At 41.9% G+C, this 24,455-nt stretch overlaps 1 protein-coding gene across 1 annotated transcript; it reads left to right on the forward strand.

Moving 5' to 3' along the window:
* The first annotated feature begins 1,186 nt into the window (after positions 1–1,186).
* On the forward strand, positions 1,187–22,551 carry gpib (glucose-6-phosphate isomerase b). Its single transcript, XM_017705041.2, has 18 exons — positions 1,187–1,368; positions 4,050–4,140; positions 4,287–4,355; positions 5,270–5,389; positions 6,344–6,427; positions 6,676–6,822; positions 10,075–10,146; positions 10,493–10,537; positions 11,495–11,548; positions 15,335–15,395; positions 15,501–15,544; positions 15,697–15,849; positions 16,673–16,802; positions 18,649–18,725; positions 19,288–19,416; positions 21,411–21,486; positions 21,769–21,835; positions 22,064–22,551. The coding sequence occupies exons 1-18, from the start codon at positions 1,250–1,252 to the stop codon at positions 22,185–22,187; spliced, it is 1,662 nt and encodes a 553-aa protein (XP_017560530.1). The 5' UTR covers positions 1,187–1,249; the 3' UTR covers positions 22,188–22,551.
* The last annotated feature ends 1,904 nt before the right edge of the window (positions 22,552–24,455 follow it).

Genomic DNA, 24,455 nt, shown 5'->3' on the forward strand with positions numbered 1-24,455 from the left:
TAATGTGTTTACATTAAATGTAGCAAAACGTGAGGTAGAGTTGATACAGTCACCATTTTTAAATTAATATCACAATTTGAAAGAGTGAAATCATAAAATCACAAGAGCTGCAACTTTTTTAATCACAGTCTGGATGGAAGGATGGATGGATGTTTATAAACAGCAATAAAAGTAAATGACAACATGAACAACAGTAAAATACAAAAATAACAAATAATAAATAAGAATAACAGTTAAAATAATTATAAACACCAGTCCTCCAAATAAATGTACACAACAGATAAGAGACGTTAAAGATACAGATATGATAAACTGTCACGTCTGAAATTTAACTCTGTAACACAGAGCTTGGAAACAGCCCGGGTATTAGTTAGACCAGTCAGAGGCAACCAAATCTCCATGTGTTGTGACAGTCTGGGTCACTACATTCAGGGTTTCGGACAAAAGACAGGCCTGAACCTTAATATATATATGTACATATACATACACCACACACACACACACACACACACACACACACACACACACACACACATATATATATATAGTTCCCCAAACCGTTCAGGCCTGCCTTGAGGCTACTGAAACTGAGCTCGGTATTGAAGCACAATCCTCAAATGCTGAATGGTTTTCTTGTATATCTGCAGAGAAATGACATTATATTTGATAACATACCATGGAATAACACTATTAAGTAAGAAAGTAAGGCTTAGGTACAGCTTTATCTAGGCAGCTTTGGACTGTCTGTCTTATATAGTAAGGATGAAGATGTCTACAACACAAACATGGCCATTTTATTTACTACTACTGCTATTTAAAACCGCCAGTTCACATACATGTCTTTTTAAAAATATAATGCTGAACCAAATGTCTTTGGCATCAGGCGGTGCATCCATGAGGACTTTATCTTACAGCGTTTAGGGGTGGACGTCTGGTTCCTATCACCACCACTGTGAACAGTTCTGAGTCGGAACTGTCCTTTAACAACACGAATTTCAGCTGCAGTGATAATGTTTTACCAGATGGGGGCAGCAGAGAGTAGAACACCTGTTCAGAACTGCGGAAAGGAGTGCTGTCTGTGTGCAGCCCCACCCTCAACTCCACATTAAGAAGCAAAGTGGGCGGGGACAAAGGCCAGACAGAGTGTAGCCCCGCCCATATGCCCAGCCTGAGAGGGTCTTCGGAGAGGGCGTCCTTCAGAAGCACCTCCACTGACGGTCACTCCCGGTGGGACAGCAGCGCCTTCACGATGGGCCTCACCAGCGACCCACACTTCCAGAAACTGGAGCAATGGCACAAAGCCAACGCTGCCAGCCTCAGCATGAGGAAGATGTTCGAGGCTGACCAGCAGAGGTTCAGCAAGCTCAGGTAACTTCACTTCTTTCGTGGAGATTCGGAGGGGAGATCCACCAATCTGTCAAAATTTCAGCACAGTTCACTTATTGAGTCATTCAGAGTGGGTTTGGTGTGAAGTGGTTCAGACGTCTTCACAGTGGTGGTGATGGGAACCAGGGATCGCCATGACAACAACACAGATATAGACACTTTATTTACAATCCAGAACCACCAGAGAACCTACACGACTCTTCAGAATTTTTATATAATGTTGTGTGTGTGTTACATTTTAATTTTTCAGATCAAAGCTTGAAGTCAGGCAGTGTTTTCATAAGCATTTCGCGTAATATCTTTCTGTGAGGGAGCTTTTAGAGGTGGACGTCTGGTTCCTATCACCACCACTGTGAACAACTCTGACTCTGTAAGTTTGCCTAAACCGGAGCGCTTCACGCCAAACCGCTCTGCATGACTCTGTTTACACCTTAACCGTTTAATTGGGCAGGAATTTTGAAAATTCGGTGGTGCTCCCCTTTAAAGGTCTAGACTGTACAGTGATCTGTAGGGGTGTAACGATACGATCGATTGCGGCCAGTGCATCGGTTCTAAAGGTGATGGATCCATACATTTTACCGTGAAACCATACAATACAAAACGGTATTGAAAATAGAGAAAATTTAGCAATTTTATTTTAAGTCATTTTGGAGCATTTCTATTGGTCCGTTCATCACGAAGCACTCACATAATGTAAAGAGCAGCCGCTGCGCTCATGAGATGTGGAAAAATAAACGTGTGCACGGAAACCGCTGAGAGTGATGGTGACCATTCAAGCCGAGTTGGAGGAGTGTTTAATGTTAATGTTAATGTCTGGCGTGCAAAAGTTTGTGCACCCAAACGTTTGCACATTTTAACCCATTAACAAACTATGGGCCCCCTGGCAGGCCCAAAGCTTTATTACAGCTTTATTACACATGTCTATAACCTGAGAATAGCTCCATTCGTTTGCATTTAAGCACCTGTAGTTAGTGCTTTCTAATTTTTATTCGACTAATAAGTAGAAAGCGTGCATTAAAATAAGCGGAAAAGCCGGAAATTTACGTTTGTTTGTGTTGACTTATTTTAAATACGTCAACAAAATGTCTAACCAGTGGCTTCATAGTACAAATGCAAATAGAAATGTCAGATTTGTTTTCTGGTTACGAAGATTATGCTGTGCTCAGGCTTTAATGGCAGTGTAAGATATGTTGGTGGCAACGTAATGACAGTGTAAGCTGTAATGACAGTGTGAGATATAAATGTCATACAGTCAGTGTTCCTACTGTACTGCGTGAGGCCACCAAGCAGTTGCATGTGCTATTTATTGACGTGCAGCTCTGAGAGCTGAAAGGCTTCTGTTTAAGGGCTGCTCACAAAATCACAGTAAAACTACAGTAAACAACTGGCAAGTACTTTTCCACCCTGTCAAGATTTCAGGAATCTGCAGAAAAATACTACATGTTCCCTGTGGAGGAGACGTTAACTTACACTGTATTTCCAAAAGTATTCGCTCGTCTGGCTTCACACGCATATGAACTTGAGTGAGATCCCGTTCTTAATCCATAGGGTTTAATATGATGTCGGCCCACCCTTTGCAGCTATAACAGCTTCAGCTCTTCTGGGAAGGCTTTCCCCAAGGGTTAGGAGTGTTTATGGGAATTTTTGACCGTTCTTCCAGAAGCGCATTTGTGAGGTCAGACACTGATGTTGGACAAGAAGGTCTGGCTCACAGTCTCCGCTCTAATTCATCCCAAAGGTGTTCTATGGGGTTGAGGTCAGGACTCTGTGCAGGCCGGTCAAGTTCTTCCACACCAAACTGGCTCATCCGTGTCTTTATGGACCTGCTTTGTGCACTGGTGCGCAGTCATGTTGGAACAGGAAGGGGCCAAACTCCCCAAACTGTTCCCACAAAAGTTGGGAGCATGAAATTGTCCAAAATCTCTTTGTGCTGAAGCTTTAAGAGTTCCTTTCACTGGAACTAAGGAACCGAGCCCAACTCCTGAAAAACAACCCCACGTCATGATCCCCCCACCACCAAACTTTACACTCGGCACAATGCAGTCAGACAAGTACCGTCTCCTGGCAACCGCCAAACCCAGACTCATCCATCAGATTCCCAGATGGAGAAGCGTGATTGGTCACTCCAGAGAACACGTCTCCACTGCTCTAGAGTCCAGTGGCGGCGCTTTACTCCACTGCACTCCACGCTTTGCATTGCGCTTGGTGATGTAAGGCTTGGATGCAGCTGCTCGGCCATGGAAACCCATTCCATGAAGCTCTCTACGCTGTTCTTGAGCTGATCTGAAGGCCACATGAAGTTTGGAGGTCTGTAGTGATTGACTCTGCAGAAAGTCGGTGACCTCTGCGCACTATGCCCCTCAGCATCCGCTGACCCCGCTCTGTCATTTTACGTGGCCGACCACTTCGTGGCTGAGTTGCTGTCGTTCCCAATCGCTTCCACTTTGTTATAATCCCACTGACAGTTGACTGTGGAATATTTAGTTGTGAGGAAATGTCACGACTGGACTTCAGTTATTCAGAATTCAGTGATCTGGATGGGTGACTGAATACTTTTGGCAGTACAGTGTATTTTCACATAGAAAATCACACACACTGTACAGTTTAGTTGAAATAACTGTTTATACACATTTCATCACTTTTTTTTGTCCCTGTACAAACAGCCTAACACTGAAAACAGATGACGGGGACATTCTTCTGGACTACTCCAAGAACCTCATCAACGAGGAGGTTGTGAAGATGCTGATGGAGCTGGTAATGACCTGGCAGCACTGGGGACCCAATGTCTAGCATAGCTTCATGTTTGATGCTGTGACACATTGGCTGATGTCAGTCTGTGCTGGACAGTGGCTCCCCATGCCGACAGTTCTGATATTCGTTTGTTTTGTTTTTGTTTGCAGGCAAAGTCCAGGGGTGTTGAGGCTGCTCGAGATAGGATGTTCTCCGGCGAGAAGATCAACTTTACTGAGGTTTAAAGACATTTCATTCAGTGTTCTTAGTCCTGGCCTTGGACAGGCACCACACTCTACAGGGACTTGGTCTTGTGATGAGAATACAACGTGTTAAAGTTTTGATTGCTGATGGTTGCTGGATTACAGAGAAACGAGGGCACCCCACCCCCAAATTCCTCTAATCTGCGCTCTTAACATTCAGAGTACAATCGATAACACAACCAAATAAGCCAACTGGCAAAAAGCTTTCATTAGCCAATTGAACTGTTTTTTCTCAGACTTGCTAACTTACATCTACAGGCTGACAACAGGCTAGTTGTTCATCCGACAATGTTGACAAGCGCACCATCACGTCATACCAGGGAATTTTGTCAAATGGTAGAGGGCGCTCCCGACTGAGACCAGTTTGAATGAGTTAATAAGGAGCATTTGAGCTAAATCACAGTGTGTATATACTTAAACATTTTTACACAGAACAGCATAAAACATTTAACACTGCTGATGTTTTAACGGTGCCTCATCCAATGAGCTGCTCTGCTCACCAACCAATCAGCACTCAGTAGCAGTAACGCTAACCAATCAGCTCTCAGTAGCAGTAACGCTAACCAATCAGCTCTCAGTAGCAGTAACACTGACCAATCAGCTCTCAGTAGCAGTAACACTGACCAATCAGCTCTCAGTAGCAGTAATGCTAACATCCTACTGCCCGAAACTGTAGAAAAAGGACTTTTCTCAGAATCCTCAGAATCCGCAGGTGTACATGAACATATTTGGATATTTTAAGCTCGTCGTTTGTTCGAAGCTTTTAACAGACGTTAGTGTGTATTAGACCTCCTCAGTTACAGGTTCTGTCATCGAGCTGCCGCTGCTGTTTTCCGTTCCTAACAACCAGCTGAAACCGACTGTGCTGATGGGCTGCTGTGTATTCTCAGGGTCGCGCTGTGCTCCATGTTGCTCTGAGAAACCGTTCCAACACCCCCATCAACGTGGATGGCAAGGACGTCATGCCAGAGGTCAACAAGGTCCTGGAGAAGATGAAGGGCTTTTGCCATGTGAGCGTCATTTACTGCATATATAGAGGAAATGTATGAAGTTATAGTGACTGGAATGAACCGCATGAAACTTACACACAAAGTTCCTTTCCGTTCCATTTCCTTACTCTTTCCTTTCCTTCCCTTTTCATTTCCTTGCTCTTTCTTTTCCTTTCCTTTCCTTTCCATTTCCTTGCTCTTTCCTTTCCTTCCCTTTCCATTTCCTTGCTCTTTCTTTTCCTTTCCTTTCCATTTCCTTGCTCCTTCCTTTCTTTCCCTTTCCATTTCCTTGCTCTTTCCTTTCCATTTCCTTGCTCTTTCCTTTCCTTCCCTTTCCATTTCCTTGCTCCTTCCTTTCTTTCCCTTTCCATTTCCTTGCACTTTCCTTTCCTTCCTTGTCCATTTCCTTGCTCTTTCCTTGCTCTTTCCTTCCCTTTCCATCTCCCTGTTCTTTCTTTTCCTTTCCTTCCCTTTCCATTTCCTTGCACTTTCCTTATCTTTCCATTTCCTTGATCTTTCCTTTCCATTTCCTCGCTCTTTCCTTGCTCTTTCCTTTCCTTCCCTTTACATTTCCTTGCTTTTTCATTTTCTTGCTCTTTCCTTTCTTTTCCTTTCCTTGCTCTTTCATTTGCTTGCTCTTTCCTTTCCTTCCCTTTCCATTTCCCTGCTCTTTCTTTTCCTCTCCTTTCCTTTCCTTTCCTTTCCTTTCCATTTCCTTGCACTTTCCTTTCCTTCCCTTTCCATTTCCTTGCTCTTTCCTTTCCTTTCCTTTCATGCTTAAACTATTTACATCCAACCTAATTCCGTGCGAAGTTCTAGCTACATAAAAACACCTTTTTCTATGAATGCCATCAGTATAACTTGTGGGTAATAAAAATGGGCCATGCATTGTCTAACTGTTTGATGACCTGTTCATCTGTTCATTCAGGGCATGTAGAATTTCTCCAAGTGCGTTTTTTTTCTTTCCTATTTCAGAAAGTGCGGAGTGGTGATTGGAAAGGTTACACAGGGAAATCCATCACTGATGTAGTGAACGTGGGCATCGGGGGCTCTGACCTGGTAACATCCACTTCATCGTCCAGACATATTTACAGCACAGTTTCCCTCCCTTTCATGACTTTCTTTCACTTCCTCTTAATTTCCTTTAGTTCCTCTCCTTTCCCTTTTCTTTCCTTTCCTTTTTGTTTACTTCCCCTTATTTTCCATTACTTCTTTATTAACTGACACCTTCCAGCTCGTTCTCTGCCATATCAGCATTTGTTTAGAACCGAACTGGGCTCTGACTCCAGCTGCTCTGTGTTGGTTAGGGTCCTCTGATGGTGACCGAGACGCTGAAGCCGTATTCTAAGGGGGGTCCGAGGGTCTGGTTTGTCTCCAACATTGATGGAACCCATATTGCCAAGACACTGGCAGAGCTGAATGCTGAGACCACACTCTTCATCATCGCCTCTAAGGTATCTACAGCGGACATAACGCTGCTTAGTGAGGCGTATCTGCTTGAACAGGGGTCCGTGCTTTTTAGGATGAAGTGATGAGGCAAATGGAAAGATTTGGAATTCATGCTGTTCATGTATTCAATTCATACTCTTAGGCCAGAAATATTTACCTTCAAAATGATAACCTCGCTAATAATGAAGCTCAATTGTGGGAGTATTTAAATGAAATCACAGACCGGACTGTTGAACTGTTAGCCATGTTGATAATTTATCAATTGAAACTGAGGCTGTTTTAGGAATGCTGAGATAGAAATGTCCAAAAGTATGTAGACGCCTATTCTAATTAGCCATTTCAGTGAATTAGCCAAATCCATTGCTAATAAGAAAACAAAAACAAAGTTTCTATAAACAGATGTTTACAGTAGTGTATGTCATACTAATGAGCTCAGTGTGGGATTGTCCTAGGATGCCACCTTTCCAACAAATCAGTTTCTCTAATATCTGCCCTGCTACAGCTGCCCTAGTCAACTGTAAGTCTGCCATACAAGCTCACAGAACGGGATTGCCAAGTGCTAAAGTGCACAATGTGTAAATTACGTTGAATTACAAACTGTCTCTGGAAAAGCATCAGCACAAAAACTCTTTGTCTGGAGCTCTATGGATTGACCACAGTATCTGTGCAGCCGAAAAAATCAAAAGCCCAAAATGGAAAAACTTCAGTAAAGTACAGATACATGAAAAAACTACTTAAGTACAGCAATGAATTACATTTACTTAGTTACTGTCCACCACTGCTGCTAGCTCAAATGCAGAGTAGCAGCAGTAAAGTTTGGTTGAGGGGGGATAATAGACTGGTTTGAGCACCTTTTTTCCAGCTAAAACGAATCTTAATGCTACAGTACACAGTACATTCTAGAGAATTATGTACTTAAACTTGTTTCAGCATGACCGTGCCCTCATGTACAAAGCAAGGTCATTAAACTGATGGCTTGCTGAGTTTAGTGTGGAACAGACACCTGACATCAACCCTTTGGGATGAACTGGGAGGCCAGTTGTGAGCCAGACCATATTCCCCCATATTCTCCATATTCCATATTATGGCTGAATGGCCATGAAAAACTGCAGCTCCAAAATCTAGTGGAAAGAACAGAGGCTCAGTTAATGCCCCTGGTTTTGGAATCAGATGTTCCACAAGCACCTATGGATGGGAAGTTTGGGTGTCCAAAGCACTCATAGTGAACATGTGGAACTTTCCGTTCAGCCAGTCGTGTGTGTGAGAGTCTTTTTGGACAAAAGAATTCTTTCGGCATACCAGAGCCAGGGTTTAGTCCGATGCTTTATCCAGCCAGGCGTCTGGAAACTTGAGCTACAGGAGCACCTTCACAAAACTAATCATCTTGTTTAAAATATCCTGCCTGTATATTTCCCTACATTATGTTTTTATTCATAGTCTGACTCATACATGAATTTCTAAGGCATGTAAACATGATGCAGTGGTATTATTGAATGCCATATAGACAGTACACAGGCGTCATGTACAGTATCTCACACAAGTGAGTACACCCCTCACATTTCTGCAAATATTTTATTATATCTACACTATAGAAATGAGAATTGGATATAACTTAAAATAATCAGCTTGTATAGCAGTGCAGATTTACTGTCCTCTGAAAAGAATTCAACACACACCCATTAATGTGAACACAAGTGAGTCCACCTCACAGTGAACAATTGTGCCCAATTGTGTCGTTGTCCCTCCCTGGTGTCATGGGACTCGTTAGAGTTACAAGGTTCCAGGTGTGAATGGGGAGCAGGGCTGTTAAATTTGGTATTTTGGGTACAATTCGCTCACACTGGCCACTGGATATTCAACATGGCACCTCATGACAAAGAACTGTCTGAAGATGTGAGAAATGGAACTGTTGCTGTCCACCAAGATACCTAGGCTATAAGATTGCTAACACCCTGAAACCGAGCTATAGCACAGTGGCCGAGGTCACACAGCGGTTCTCCAGGACAGGTACCACTCCAAACAGGCCTCTCCAGGGTCAACCAAAGAAGCTGAGTGAGTCCACATGTTCAGCATCATATCCAGAGGTTGGCTTGAAAAAATAGATGCTGCAGAGGTTGAAGAAGTGGGAGGTGAGCCTGTCAGTGCTCAGACCACACGGCGCACGATGCAACAACTCGGTCTGCATGGCTGTCGTCCCAGTAGGAAGCTTCTTCTGCAGCTGACGCACAAGAAAGCCTGGAAACAGTTTGCTGAAGACATGCAGTCCAGAGCATGATCCCCTCCCTTCAGAAACTGTGCTGCATGGCAGTTTTCCAACACGATAATGACCCCAAACACACCTCCAAGATGACAACTGCCTTGCTGAAGGTAAAGGTGATGGACTGGAAGGAGGAGGAGCGCAAGGTGTCTACCATCCACCAGCTCCGTCACGTCATCATGGAGGAGTAGAAGAGGATTCCAGTAGCAACCTGTGCAGCTCTGGTGAATTCCATGCCCAAGAGGGTTCAGGCAGTGCTAGATAATAATGGTGGTCACACAGAATATTGACACTTTGGGCACAATTTGGACACGTTCACTGTGAGGTGGACTCACTTGTGTTGCCAGCTGTTTAGACGTTAATGGCTGTGTGTTGAGTTCTTTTCAGAGGACAGTAAATCTGCACTGCTGCACAAGCTGCACCCTGACCACTTTAAATTATATCCAAGTTTCATTTCTATAGTGTCGTCCCATCAAAAGATAGAATAAAATAATTGCAGAAATGTGAGGGGCGCACTCATTTCTGTGAGATACTGGATATTAAGGCAGGAGTAAAGTCAGTGGATTTGAAAGTGTTCAAGTTTGAAAAATGCTCTCCTTTGTCCAGATCTGTCCATCACAGCACTGTTATTCAGTCATTGCCGTCTGTTAAGTCAGCTGGCTCTTTCCTCTAAATGCATTCATAGCCAATTAGTCATTGGTGATGACTAACATTGGGGATCTAATAGGGCAGAAACTTCCAAAAACAAGAAACATATTGAACACACTAATCATTCAGTTGCTATATTTTACTAAGCCCTTTAGTGACTAACATCTGAGAAGATAACAGTGCAAAATCCTGCAAAATCCCCCCCAAGAATGTGAGAATTACTGTGAATTACACTCGAATAGTTCAGGAGGTTCTGTTATGTCAGTGAAAGCTCTCTGCTCTAAAATTATAGTTTGCACTGATTAAACTGTGAATCTATCCGCTAACAAAGCCTTTTCATTCTGTATCTCAGACTTTCACCACACAAGAGACCATCACCAACGCAGAGTCTGCCAAAGAATGGTTCCTGCAGGCTGCCAAAGACGTAAGCCTTGAGTCCTGGACATGGTCTGTTAGGCAGGCTATGATTATGTGCACTTAATGGCACTACTAGAGGATTTATTGCGCTCTTCACTGAAAAAAGGGATCAAACGAGAACATCATTTCATCAAAATATCGTCTCTCTGTTTACTTACTTTTGGCAATAACCGTGTTCGTGTAATAAATGTTTTTAGTATGGAAATGATACATACATATAATATATATTTCCATTATAATGATACATATATATCCATTTTTTAGTGTGAGCAAGAAAATATGAAAAACTAAACAAGAGACACTGTGAGGGTGGTCAATTAGCAAATATGTGATATTTTCCCTCTTTTTCTCAGAAAGCTGCTGTTGCCAAGCATTTCGTAGCCCTCTCCACCAATGCTGTAAGTTCATTCACTTGTAAAACTGATGCTTTGAATGTAGTTTGTACGAGTGCAGACCCCTAAAACTTTACTGGAATTTAACTGACATACTAGCGTGATAGTAACTAAGTAATCCAGTAGTTACAGACTAATTCACAGTAGTAGAAGAATTAATAGTAGTTACTGAATAATTCATAGTAGTTACTAAAACTTTGTAGTGGTTACCAAAATATTTGTTATAGACTAATTCATAGTGGTTACTGAATCAATAGCAATTACTAAATACTTTTAGTAGTTACAGATCAATTCATAGTAGTTATGGATTCATTTATAGTAGGTAATGGATAATTGAGTAGCTCTGGACTAATGCATAGTAACTATCAAAAAATTCATAGTAGTTATGGATTAATTTATAGCAACTATTGAATAATTTATAGTGAGTATCAAATCATTCATAGCAGTTACAGAATTAATAGCAGTTATGGAATATTTGAAGAGTAGTTACTGAATAATTCATAGTAGCTATCAAATAATTCATAGTAGTTACAGACTAATTCGTAGTAGATACAGACATAAAAGCAGTTACTGAATACTTATTTTTAGTAACTGAATAATTTATAGTAGCTACTAATAAGTAGTTACTCAGTAGTTACCAAACAATTTACAGTAGTTACAGGATAATTCATAGTGTTTACTGAATAATATATGGAGGCTAGTAAGAATTCATAATGGCTATCAAATAATTCTTAGCCATTAATCACTAATTCATAGTAGCTAAAGAATTAATGGTTGTTACTAAATACTTTTTATTAGCATTGGGTAGTAATACAATGATTCATAGGGGTTACGGAATCATTTTTAACAATTATTGAATAATTCATGGTAGATATAGAATAACTAACTTTTAAGCTTAATATCTGAATATTAATGAAGCAGTTTAAGGTATTAATTTCTTTTATGTCTGCTTTTATCCTCCAGCCCAAAGTGAAGGACTTCGGCATCGACCCGCAGAACATGTTCGAGTTCTGGGATGTGAGTTTGTGTCTGGGATGTGGTCGTTTGGCTGTGTGGAGTGAAACAGAGGCTATTATTAGCCTGGTCGTTTGACCTGTGAAGTAGGTGGCTGAATGCACACACCAGCAGCTGCAGGGTAACCAGAGTCTCCTCTCACAGCGCTGCACCGCGCCCAGCTGATATAAATACAGCACAACCTTTATCCTGCACAGAGGTCACCTGAACGGCAAAGGTCAGCAGGCTGGGTTCAGTCACATTGTTGATATTTAAAGGGTGAGGGGTGGAGCGCGTGCCCTTTATGATGGAGGTCATCTGAGAAAAGGAGTGAACAGTGCGCATGCAGTCCGTCACACAGCAGTTATGAATTGGCACGATTAGGCAGGTTAGGGCTGCCTTTATTGGTTGCATGCAACTTAGCACTGATGTCACACCATTCTCACTATATAAAGTCACGTGTGACGTGTTAATTACATTCACGCAAAATGAAAAACGGACTACATGCAACTAAACACATCATCTTGTTTGAGTTGCCTGAAATGGTATTATCTGCGTTTTGATTGGCTGTTTCATAAAACTTGTTTCACAAAGTTGAGATTGGGTTGCATGACACTTCACATTGTGCAACTGAAGTGCAATCAAGTTGCATGAAAGTTTCACCAGCCTTAGAAATCTAGAGTTCCTATCATCATTATTATTTAACTGTAATTACATGCATAACGTTGGTAAATTATATTTTTATTCCAATTAGTTTACAGGCTACTTACTTATTTGTTTCAATGTCCAAGAACAACATGACAAAAATGCAAAGGGCTGTTTTGCTCTGGGTGGTGTTTATACTGAAGAGGCCTGGAAAGCAGTGGATAAAGCGCATGTCTCATCTTCGTCCACAGCTCACTGCACATGGAATGTCCTGCGAGCGAGGAGATTAGCCACACAGGGCTCAATTAGAGGCTGGAGGCCCCAGCAGGCCGAATTGAGCCATACTGTAAAAACTAGAAGAGTCTTTGCAACGCAGAGTTAGTTTAGTGCACAGCTGTTTTTCTTCTGAGATTTCTTTGGAGACTGTTTTGCAGTGCCCTGCATGTCCATCACCGATGTGAATGTATTTTAATAAATGAGGCCAGTGCCGTATTGACGAATAATTCAAAGTGGTTACAGGCAAATTTGTGGTAGTTGCAGAATAATTTATAGATAATTCATAGTGGTTACTGGATACTTTGTAGGCATTATTGAATAATTCATAGTAGATACTGAATAAAGGCATATTACCTTAATGTGATGTAGCGTTTAACATTAATGAAATGTTTCAGACGTCTGGTTCCTATCAACACCACTATTTCAATACATATAAAGGTCAATGCACACTTAAAAATGATGGTTCTTCAAGGGTTCTTTAGTAGAAAAAAGTGGTTCTATGTAGAACCATGAACACTCAACAAGGTAGCATGATTAAAGGGTTCTTTGCGTGGTTAAATGGTTCTTCAGACTGACTTCAGACTGACTTGCTGTAGGAAAGGCTTCAATATAGCAATAAAAATGGTTCTTCTATTGTAACAAGCCTGACAGCGTAACAGTAGAAGAGCCCTTTTTGGTGCTATACAGAACACTTTTTCAAAAAGGTTCTATATGTGTCTGAAGAACCATTTAACCATGCAAAGAACCCTTTAATCATGCAAAGGGTTCTTTGAGTGTTCACGGTTCTATACCGAACCATTTTCTGTGTGTGTAGTTAACGTCAAGTAAAGACACCCTGTCTAGAGGGACAGAACAAGTGATTATAAAGTGATAAAAGCTCAATACAAGCAAGTTCTATGTGTTTCACCAACCACATGGTCATATTTATACATAAACATTGTGCAAACATGAGTTTAAACAAATAACCCCAAACGTTTCACACATAATGCATGCTTACACAGAATGGACATACAGTTGAGCAGGAACACTGTATCCTCTCAGTGGTCATTTTTAACATATATACTGCATAAGCACCTTTTCCATTTTAATACTGCACTCAGCAGTTTTCACTGATATACACTGAAGGTTCCACTTCTCTCCACTCACTGATACTGATACAGCATTGCTCATTCAAATTTATAAGCACTCACTGCTTCACCCTCTGTAAAAACTGTAGTTTATACATTTAAGATGTGTACATCTTAAGCATATATGTCTAAATAACTGCAGTTATTAACTTAAGTTTACCATAAAAATAAATGCAATACAAGTGTATATTGTGTATATTGTGTATATTCAGAGGCAGTATATATATATATATATATATTTCTTTTTCTTCTTAGATATTTATATATTTTTTGCATTTAAATTCTATAAGGAGGCTACACACCTAAGATTTTCACTCACTACCTGTGTAAATGTGGTGTGACAATAAACGATTTGATTTGAAAAATTACAGTGATTTGCTGGCCAGTAAAGTCCTGCATATTTACAATATTTACAATAAATAATATGAGCATAGATACAGTAAAGTACTGTAAAATATTTACAGTCACAGCCTGTTTAAGGGAACTCTGCTGCCAGTAAATAGTATGGTCTGGTATGTTACTATAAACGAATGCACTATTCTAAATGCCAGTCCTTTATAGAATGATTCTGTAAAAAAACAGTATTTTACTGTAAAAAAAAAACAAACTGTAAATTTACAGCCATTTTTTTGGATGTTGGGGATTTGAGTGGATCTTTGTAGTTGTAACCAGTTTCAGGAACATTCTTGTAACTGTAATGTCAGTTGCACTGCAAAATTCATCCCTCAAACTAGAGTTGAAGTATTGTCCTTATTCAACAAATCACAGTGATGGGTGAATGCAGCGTTAGGAAAACAGCCAAAAGATTCCTATTAATATAAACAGTAGCCTTTGTGTATGCATAAGGAATCGCTCCATTGCTGTTCAATGTGAAGGGTGGTGTTATCCACTATGCTGTCATCACTTTCACACCCACCAGTAGTGGGAGCTACACCCTCAACACACACACCAGACCTTCTTTTGGGCTTAAACATATGACATATGCCATGAAATCAACTGCTGTCCACATTATTGTTTAAGCTTTTCAGGGTGACTTACAGTGGCTATGTATTCCCCTTGACTGATCCAAAAATCTATTTCTACTCTATTTCTATCTATATCTATTTCTATTTTTAATCCCTTAAATGGCCAGGACCAACCAACGGGTCCAAAGTTTCACTACATGGGTCTATAATCTAAGAATAACACAGCTAGTGGATATCAAAGTCCCTGTAGTTACTGAATGATACGTTGTAGGATGTAAAAAACCTGGGATTTTAAGGGGTTAACTGTAAAATTTAACCATAAGTGGCCTCGAAATGCCAAAAATAGCGAAACACCGCCAGACGTCATGCCAAGGAAAGGCACAGCACAGCAGATGTGCGGCCTACAACTACAAATCAGGCTTAAATCCCAGCTGATCTAAGTCTTGAGTGTCATAACGAATGGATTTGCCTTCAGTGTTTTTGTTTAAGCCAGCCTTTCACCGTCGTTAAGTGATGCTCCTGCCATCTGCATCTCCATATGACTAGGATTACTGAGTAGCTGGTACTGTAGTCTCTACAGCGAGCAGTGCGGAGCGGCCTATGGCTCTAACAGATGGAGATGATGAGTGAGGAGAGACTCAAGGAAAAGCGAGTAAGATGGTTAAGGTTCAAAAGTGCTCTAAAAGAGATAAAGAGATGGAGCTTTTTCCACTGAGGAAAATAGCAGTGGTTGCATTTTTTGTTAGTTATGTAGAATTACAGAAGTACTGGTTTTAAGGTTTTGAACTGTTTTCCAGTGGGTTGGTGGACGCTACTCCTTATGGTCAGCAATCGGACTGTCCATTGCTTTGCACATTGGTAAGTTATGATAGTTGCTATTGTTTGTATTCCTATTTAAATGCAAGTAAGATTTGCATGAAGTTCCCTGACTTGCACTGAAGCGCCGGGCCTTTTCTTTCACAGGCTATGAGAACTATGAGAAGCTGTTAGCTGGAGCGCACTGGTTGGTAGGTGTTCATACTTTTATAAATTGGACATACGAATTGGAAAAGACCATATAACAGGTCATAACTGCAGGTGTACGTTTACCATTATTCTATATCATTGAAGATCCTTAAGGACCTGACCGGCAGCCTCTGTTTTCCCTGACTCTGTGCAGGACACTCATTTCCGCACGGCTCCACTGGACCAGAACGCTCCCGTTCTGCTGGCCATGCTGGGTATCTGGTACATCAACTTCTTCCAGGCAGAGACCCACTGCCTGCTGCCCTACGACCAGTACATGCACCGCTTCGCCGCCTACTTCCAGCAGGTGGGCATCCTCCGAGGCCTTCACCGCTCAGGGAATGCAAGAGTTTACTCAGATCACACAGCTCTAAATCTCGTCGATCATCCACAACATGTGGCTAAAACGTAATAGGAGCTCTCACACTGAGCATCATGCTGACTGCAAGCTTAAAACATCATACACATTCCTCTGACTGTGTCAAACACCTCCATACAGTCTGAAGCAAGTGTGTGATGAGTTAGGCCTTCATTTAGCACGATGCCAATTGGTGATCATAGGCTTTTATTACGTGCTGGTCACATTAGTCTTGTAGCTCCCGTGCGAAAATAAAGGAGATTTAGACACCAAATATCCTCCCTGATCAACTACATTTGTGCTAAAAGGAAAACTGTAAAGTCATTTTTGGCCAAATTATTGCTTTATTTGGATTTATATACCAAAGGTGGCCATAATTCATTTTACATTACCTCTCATTATCCCTGAGAATTAGAACAGGCTGTTTTTGTCATCGTGCCTGTAAGACTGCTATATGTAAATGACCTCAGCTCTGATTGGCTGTGCTTTATCAAAGAGCAGTCCGGGCTGAAACGCTCTTTATAACTTCAGCGTGAGTGGGCGGGGCTAAACTGCTGTAGGCTTAGGTGCATACGTAAATGCATTAGCTTTCATGACGACAAACTGTATGGAACTGTACATTTTGAAAATTTAACAATGTTTTATATACAACATTAAACTGTTGTATAATGAGCACTAGTTTTCCCATGATAAGAGATGAGGCCTAAATCGGGCAGGGTATGTAAAGATAGTACAGGATGCTGTTGATATTCAATATTCATATTTCGTCTAGGGTGACATGGAGTCCAATGGGAAGTACATTACCAATCGTGGCACCCGTGTGAACTACCACACTGGGCCAATTGTCTGGGGGGAGCCCGGAACTAACGGACAGCACGCCTTCTACCAGCTCATCCACCAAGGTAACATCTCAGCATGAGAACCCTCCTTGTCATTTCCCCTCAGGGGACCCCCAGCGCCATCTGAAGGGCTGTTCCGTTACTGTCTGAGCTCAAGGGAAAGGTGTTGGATGAGGCTTTGGAGGAGCGAAGAGCCCGAGCAAACACCAGTGTCGACTTCAGCAGCCCTGAAATCACTGCAATCTGGCGCTTTACCCTCTTCAACAACAACAAAAAGCCACTACAGCATGATTCTACCCCAAGTTCATAGCTAGACTAATAATAATTCACACACCCACCTGCTGGAAAAACCAGCATAGACCAGCAAACTGGCATATGTTGTGTGTTGTATGCTGGTATACTGGTCAACCAGTATGGCCATGCTGGGGTGTCCAGCTAAACCAGCACAGACCGGCTTACACCAGCATAGAATAGTTTTCAAAAAACAGCACTGATCAGCATGTTGGTTTAGGCTGCACTGGTGCTGGTTTAGCTTGTCACCCAGTGTGGTCCCAAACACAACATATCGCTGCTGTCGGAAGAAAACCTCGTATCTCCATTTTTTACGTTTTTCAGTTTTTAACATAATTTGAAAATGCCTGTTGGTCTTTACATTGTGTGTAAATTTCATGATGAATGGACCAAAAGAAATGGCCCAAAATTGCTTGGAAAGACGTCTGGTTCCATAGACTTCCATTAAAAGTAAAGTAGGTTTTTTCCTTCTCCTGATTATTCTAGCAGGACTGGAGAGGGTGGGTGATTCCATTAAATAATCTGTTCCACACTGTCCCCTCCGTTCCTTCTGCTGCGAGTGACCACAGGAATAACAGGTGTGATGCCCATCCTAGTAACCTTGGTCTTAGCCATTTTTCTCTATGGCAAAAATGAATGGCATTGTTGAAAACTGCACCTGCCAGGTAGCTTCTTATGCTCCTTGGAACCAAAACGCACTTCATCATGTTCTTCATAACATTCATATTTCATAAGCTCCATTCAGAAGCTGGGCGTCGTGTGAGGCTGTAGCTCTTCTCTCCAGTCTAATAGACGGTGATGTCATTTTAAACCCTTATAATGAAAGAAGCTGAACTTTGTTTTTCTACTGAAAGTCGACCCGTTTTTCCCCAAATCTGGGCTCTAAACTATAAACAGACGGCGTCTCTTCAGTGATCTGCTCTGGAAACATCACTTTTAGAAAACAACACAAAGAGCGTCGGAGATTTTTGGCTTTCAGCGGTAAATTATAAGCATGTAGTGATGTGTGTGATCATAAAACACACGTTCTGTTAATCTGAGGGGAGCTTTTAAAATAAATAAATGAGTAAATAAAAATTAATTTACATTCATTTCATGCAGTTACTGAATAATTTGCCTTATGATTTGGTCACGTAAATTCAGACGGACAAACCAAAATACACCCTGGAGAATATGAGGTTAATGTGATGTCCTGTGCCGTGTTTGTTGAGTAGATATAATAGAAATATTCCTATATACAAGCTACCGGCTTGCCAACACTCCTGCGTGTGGATTTGACGTTGTAGGAGTTGCTTTGGCAGTGGGATGCTACAGTTTAACATGGTGCCGTTTTTGATGTCGCCATTCATTTTGCTCATAAACACAAACGGCTCAGAGCTCCATGTTCGGGTGCAGAACCTCAGAGGCCTCGTGTAGAGCTCCATAACCAGGCCAGCTGCATATGATCACACACACAGTGGCTGAGCTAATCTCAGATTAGCAGATCAGCCAAATCTGAGCTGACGCCTCTGAATCTCTCCCAGCGTGTACAGCTCTTCCACAGCGTGTGTTCCGTTCACACCCCACTCTATGTTCATCTATTCATGTACGCGAGCTCATCCTTCTGTCTCCGCTGTAGGAACCCGTATGGTCCCTGCTGATTTTCTCATCCCGGCCCAGACGCAACACCCAGTCAGGAACAACCTGCACCATAAGGTACCGCTCCCAAATAATATCCACTCTGTTCTGGGATGCATTCGGTGCGACTGCAACACCATATGGTGTGAATCAGGGTTAAGGCAATTTGGTTGATGATAAATGCTTAAAATGATTCTAATATCCAATTATGATCGGATTATGATATATTATGATTCTAATATGCAAGTCCTGTGTTATCTCACAGATTTGAGCTAATTAGTAGGAAAGAAAAACAACGTTAGACACATCCAGAACGGAGCTGCATTCTAAAGTGACTGAGAAAGCTGCATAGCAACAAGACTGAAGTTAATTAAAATGAATATACAAAATTACAGTATATTATTTATGATTCAGTAACGTTTTATTTACAGAAAAGCCAAAAAATGGAATGAAATTTTGTTTTAATCTACATGTATACGTTTTATTGAATAAAATACAGATTAATATGACCAGAAGGGGTGCAGTCACACTAGGGCCCATGGCAAGGGGGGCTGGTCTTTGTCAGTCCCCTCCTACAGATAGTGACACCAAAAGAGTCTTGTTATGCCTCTAATTTGTGCGTGATTATGTCTATGTGTAGATCTTGACTGCCAACTTCCTGGCGCAGACGGAGGCTCTGATGAAAGGAAAGACGACGGAGGAGGCGAAGAAGGAGCTGGAGGCTGCAGGACTGAGTGGAGAGAAACTAGAGAAGATCCTGCCACATAAAGTGAGAAACCACCTGGAATAAGACAGTGTGTGCTGCCACCTACTGTTAGCATTAATCATGACACCTTTACTGCACCTCACTGCTGTGGACTATTAATACTGACTGTTGATCATGAGACTCATACTGCCCCCTACTGGTGATAAGAATACTGACTATTAATAATGAGGCCCATACTGCCCCCTACTGGTGATAAGAATACTGACTATTAACAATGAGACTCATACTGCCCCCTACTGGTGATAAGAATACTGACTATTGATAATGAGACCCATACTGCCCCCTACTGGTGATAAGAATACTGACTATTAATAATGAGACCCATACTGCCCCCTACTGGTGATAAGAATACTGACTATTAACAATGAGACTCATACTGCCCCTACTGGTGATAAGAATACTGACTATTGATAATGAGACCCATACTGCCCCCTACTGGTGATAAGAATACTGACTATTAATAATGAGACCCATACTGCCCCCTACTGGTGATAAGAATACTGACTCTTAACAATGAGACTCATACTGCCCCCTACTGTTGATACTAATACTGACTATTAACAACAAGACTCATACTGCCCCATACTGGTGATAAGAATACTGACTATTAACAATGAGACTCATACTGCCCCATACTGGTGATAAGAATACTGACTATTAACAATGAGACTCATACTGCCCCCTACTGGTGATACTAATACTGACTTCGTGAGTTGCTGCAGATTAACCATATCAGCCAACCAGCGGGATTATAAATGTAAATAAGTCCATTCACCTCCAAATTATCGATGTTCGTCTTCTTTCTCTTTGCCGTTTCATTATCAATGATCTGTGCATTCTGCACATCAGTCTTCAGGGTGAACTGCTGGTGGATTAGCAGTTATACACTCCAGCGTTTAAGACCATTTATTGTGAAAACTGCGTGAGAACAGTGTTATAACGATTTTACAGCTGGATTTTACCTAGAAATCTGGTCCTGCTGTGGCAGAACTTCAGGCCTGATTCTCACCCCAGAGACAGGGGTCAATGATGAGGATTTTGAGGCTAAAGCGTTGCTGAAGTTTAATAAAGACTCTGAATGTGAATGTCTGTACATACACTAATCAGGCATGACATCCTGACCACCTCCTCGTTTCTGTGCTCAGTGTCCACTTTATCCACACCACTGACTGTAGAGCTGCACTCTGTAGTTCTACAGTTACAGACTGTAGTCCATCTGTTTCTCTGATACTCTGTTACCCTGTTCTTCAGTGGTCAAGACCCCCACTGACCCTCACAGAGCAGGTACTATTTGGGTGGTGGGTCATTCTCAGTGCTGCAGTAACACTGACATGGTGGTGGTGGTGTGTTAGTGTGTGTTGTGGTGGTCTGAGCGGATCAGACACAGCAGTGCTGCTGGAGTTTTTAAACACCATTAATCATGGTACTAATACAGGTCATTCACCATGGTGCTCATACTGCCCCCTACTGGTGAAGCACTGTGCTATTAAAGGGCACATATCATAGAAAACTGAATTTTCCTCCCTTTTGTTCCTAAAGAGTTTGATTTAGTGTGTAAACATTAGTTTCCAAATGAACCCTAATATGGTAACTAATCTGGAATAACAGCTCATATTTTTTGTGATGTCACAAAAACCAACATATTGACATAGATGCATCTGTTCAGCCTACAGCAGTTTAGAGTGAAGTTATGCGGTGTGTTTTGGCCTGGACTGTTTTTTTTTTAACAAGACACATTATAAGGCACCCAATCACAAGAGAGGCCATTTACATACATCAGTCTTAAAAGCACAGTAACGGAGTCAGTGCGTTTCATTCTAAAGGATAAACAAAGGTTGGAAAATGACCATGTAAAAATGAAAATAATAAGTGGACTTCACAGAACAAAATAAAATAGGCAAATGTATGGAAACGTGAATCAAGTGAGTGGGCTAAAGATGCAATAACAAAAGATTCGTTTTACTGGTTTAACTTATTTATTTTCTCTCTGTTTAAAGGTATTCCAAGGAAACAAGCCTACAAATTCTATCGTCTTCAAGAAGGTGACACCGTACACTCTCGGAGTGCTTATTGGTGAGGTTTTGGTTGCTGCTTATTTGATTGTACCTATAAAGCTTTGCATCAGGGGTGAATAACCTGGTTTCTGGACATCCAACCTACTGAGCTTCGTTCCTGTCCTAATTTCAAACACCTGATCCGGATGAAATATTTATTTAATAAAGGTTTTCATGTAGCAGCCAGGTGTGCTGTATCAGGGCTGGAGCTGCGCTCTGCTGGATCTCCGTCTCTGTTTCAGAGAATTTTCTGTCTCTGAAGGTGCAAAACATTGTTGTCTCCATGTGTCTGTTTCTGCAGCCCTGTATGAACATAAGATCTTCCTCCAGGGAGTCATATGGGAGATCAACAGCTTTGACCAGTGGGGGTGAGTACAGTGGACTTGGCCTGTAGTCGTTTTATAGTAAGAAGAAGAAAACAGTCTAAGGTATAATAACAGTATGAGGTATAATTTAAAGCGATAGGTCAGTAAAATGACCCCCCCCCTTTCACGCTCCCTCCTTCCGCTCTCTGTGTCTCCCTCTCTCCCCCATCCCTTTCTCCCTCCCTTTCCCCCTCTCTCCCATCTCTCTCCTCCTTCTCCCTCCGTTTGTAGGGTGGAGCTTGGGAAGCAGCTGGCCAAGAAGATCGAACCCGAGCTGCAGGACAAGACTGAGGTCAGCTCCCATGACTCCTCCACGAATGGCCTCATCAATTTCATCAAGAAGAACTTTGCTTAAACACGTACACCCCAAAATATGCTTCACAGGCCCCCTGCACTGACCCCCCAGCCCGTGGCCTTCTGGGACATCTGGAACCTTCTAGCACTTTCTGTCCAAAACCACCCAGCCTGAATATTCTGAAAGTGGTGCTGCTTTTTCCGTGCACAAATTCCATGCACATGCAAATCAAAATTAAAATGACAAAAATGACAAACATTAAAAATGCAGTTTTGTCATTTGTGTTCTCTCAGCGCTCATCTGTTTTGGGACGGCGCTGTTATTAAGGGATCATGAGTATCTCTTAACAAATCTGTATCCGATCTGACTGGGGTAGAATATGAGCCAAGCTCATTTAAATAAAGCTTGTTCTGGCCTGGATTGACATCATTATTACTTATTTTCACTCCAAACTGTCACCATTTCAAATGAAATGCACATTGTTGACTGTTTTTCTCTTTTTTTTTGGGAAAGGCCAAAATGTCAAACTATTCAAAATAAATATTTAGCACTTTATACCATACGACCGATTTTGTCCCTTTTTCACAATAAATGGGGAGCGGCATCAAAAATTCTGCATTATCTAATCACTAAAAAGTAAAGATTTTCTAACAGTGGTGGTGGTGAAGGGAACCAGGGGTTGCCATGACTACAACACAAATATAGGCATTTTATTTACCATCCAGAACCACCAGAGAACCCACACGAGTCTTCTGAGTTTTTATATGTAATGATGATGATGGTTAAATGGGTTAAGTCTGAATATTTTGCTTTATAATGACCTGCATGTGTCACTCGACGATGCATGAAGTAAAAAAGAAAAAAGAAAGAAAAAACTAACATGAAACGTCTCAGCCATCAGGCAGCACACAGATGACCATTTCATGTCAATGTTCTGTGAGGGACTAAACTCATCATATGTCTGGTTCTTACAGAGAACCACTCAGACTGCGTCTCATCCCTCCGAGATCATTCCTGCTTTAGTGTAGTCAGTCAGTCAAATCTCAGCTCTGGGGGGGGGGGTGGATTCCACGTTTGAACACCAGGTGTCGCCAAATCCGTTTCCTGGACAGTTGGTCAGCTTTCCTGAATTCCCAGTCCCTCTTGTATGGAACATAAGGTCAAAGGTCAGCTCTGTTGCCTCCTTCTCAAACCCCTAAGCTCCACTGTGTCACAGTGCATCCTCAGAGAGGAACATGGACACCAAACCCTTGTGGAAAACATCCCACAGTCAGAGTAAGCCAGGGCCAGACTCTCGTATGACTCAGGCTAAACAGCTCAAACGAAGAAGGGCTGTTCTGACGGAGCCAACAGACGCCTATGACCCCCAGGCAGATTACACAGAGCCATAAAGTGAGACTAACAGCGGACAGAAGCATTTCTTTCTCTCTCATTTTTTTACTTCTGAGGTGTGTGAAGGCTCCCGAGCGCAGGGAGAGAAATCCGAACCTCTGCGAGACTGGCTTAGGGAGCCTGTTGCCTGGCAACGAGCCTCTTTTACTTCAACCAAGCCGGAGTTATTTTCAGGCCTGGTTTCACGAGCATATTAAATGAGTTTCGAATTCGTTCTGAAGTGATTTTAACAGAACTGCTGTAAACAAAACAGCGTACGCAGCTGCACGCATCCTTAATCCTGGCGATCACTCACTGCGGCAGTGATCTGTCCCTAAAGGCCTTCACTCCATGAGGAATACCAGTGGCTGTAAGCAAATAAGGCCTTAAAGCAGATCACACTGCGCAGCTCAGCAACGAAAACTTAAGCAGTGGCTCAACAAAGTCACTGCAATGCTGAAACTCTCGAACCTCTAACCTGGCTGACCTGTCAATCAATCCGCATCACCTCCTGAGCCTTTCCATCTCGCATCTCTCCGCGCTGGTCACCATGGTAACTTCAACTCCACTGTAGAGGGTAAGAGTGATATGTTTATGATGAATTCAGACCTGCCATTAAAGGGCTCATATCATCGAAAAAGACCTTAAAACTGAATTTCTATGAACTTAAAGACTGCGATGTAGTACGTAAACACTTTAAGTTTCAAAGCATATTCGCTCCCTAGTCCACGTCCTGGAGTTAAGCTGTGAATACAACCCGTTTCGAATTCACTGGCCGTCATTCACCAACCATTCTGAAGAACTCATTTCTTCTTAGAATGACTTTGTTTTGTTATTTGGGATTAGTTCATGGGCAAGAACAGAATCTACACACACTCGAGCACAAGGGAGTGAATAGCTCTGAACTTGTTCTTAGATCTTTTCTCACAAACAAATTTAAGAGAAAACATCCGAAGA

The sequence above is a fragment of the Pygocentrus nattereri genome, chromosome 7 (assembly GCF_015220715.1).
Source record: "Pygocentrus nattereri isolate fPygNat1 chromosome 7, fPygNat1.pri, whole genome shotgun sequence".
NCBI classification, from domain to species: domain Eukaryota; kingdom Metazoa; phylum Chordata; class Actinopteri; order Characiformes; family Serrasalmidae; genus Pygocentrus; species Pygocentrus nattereri.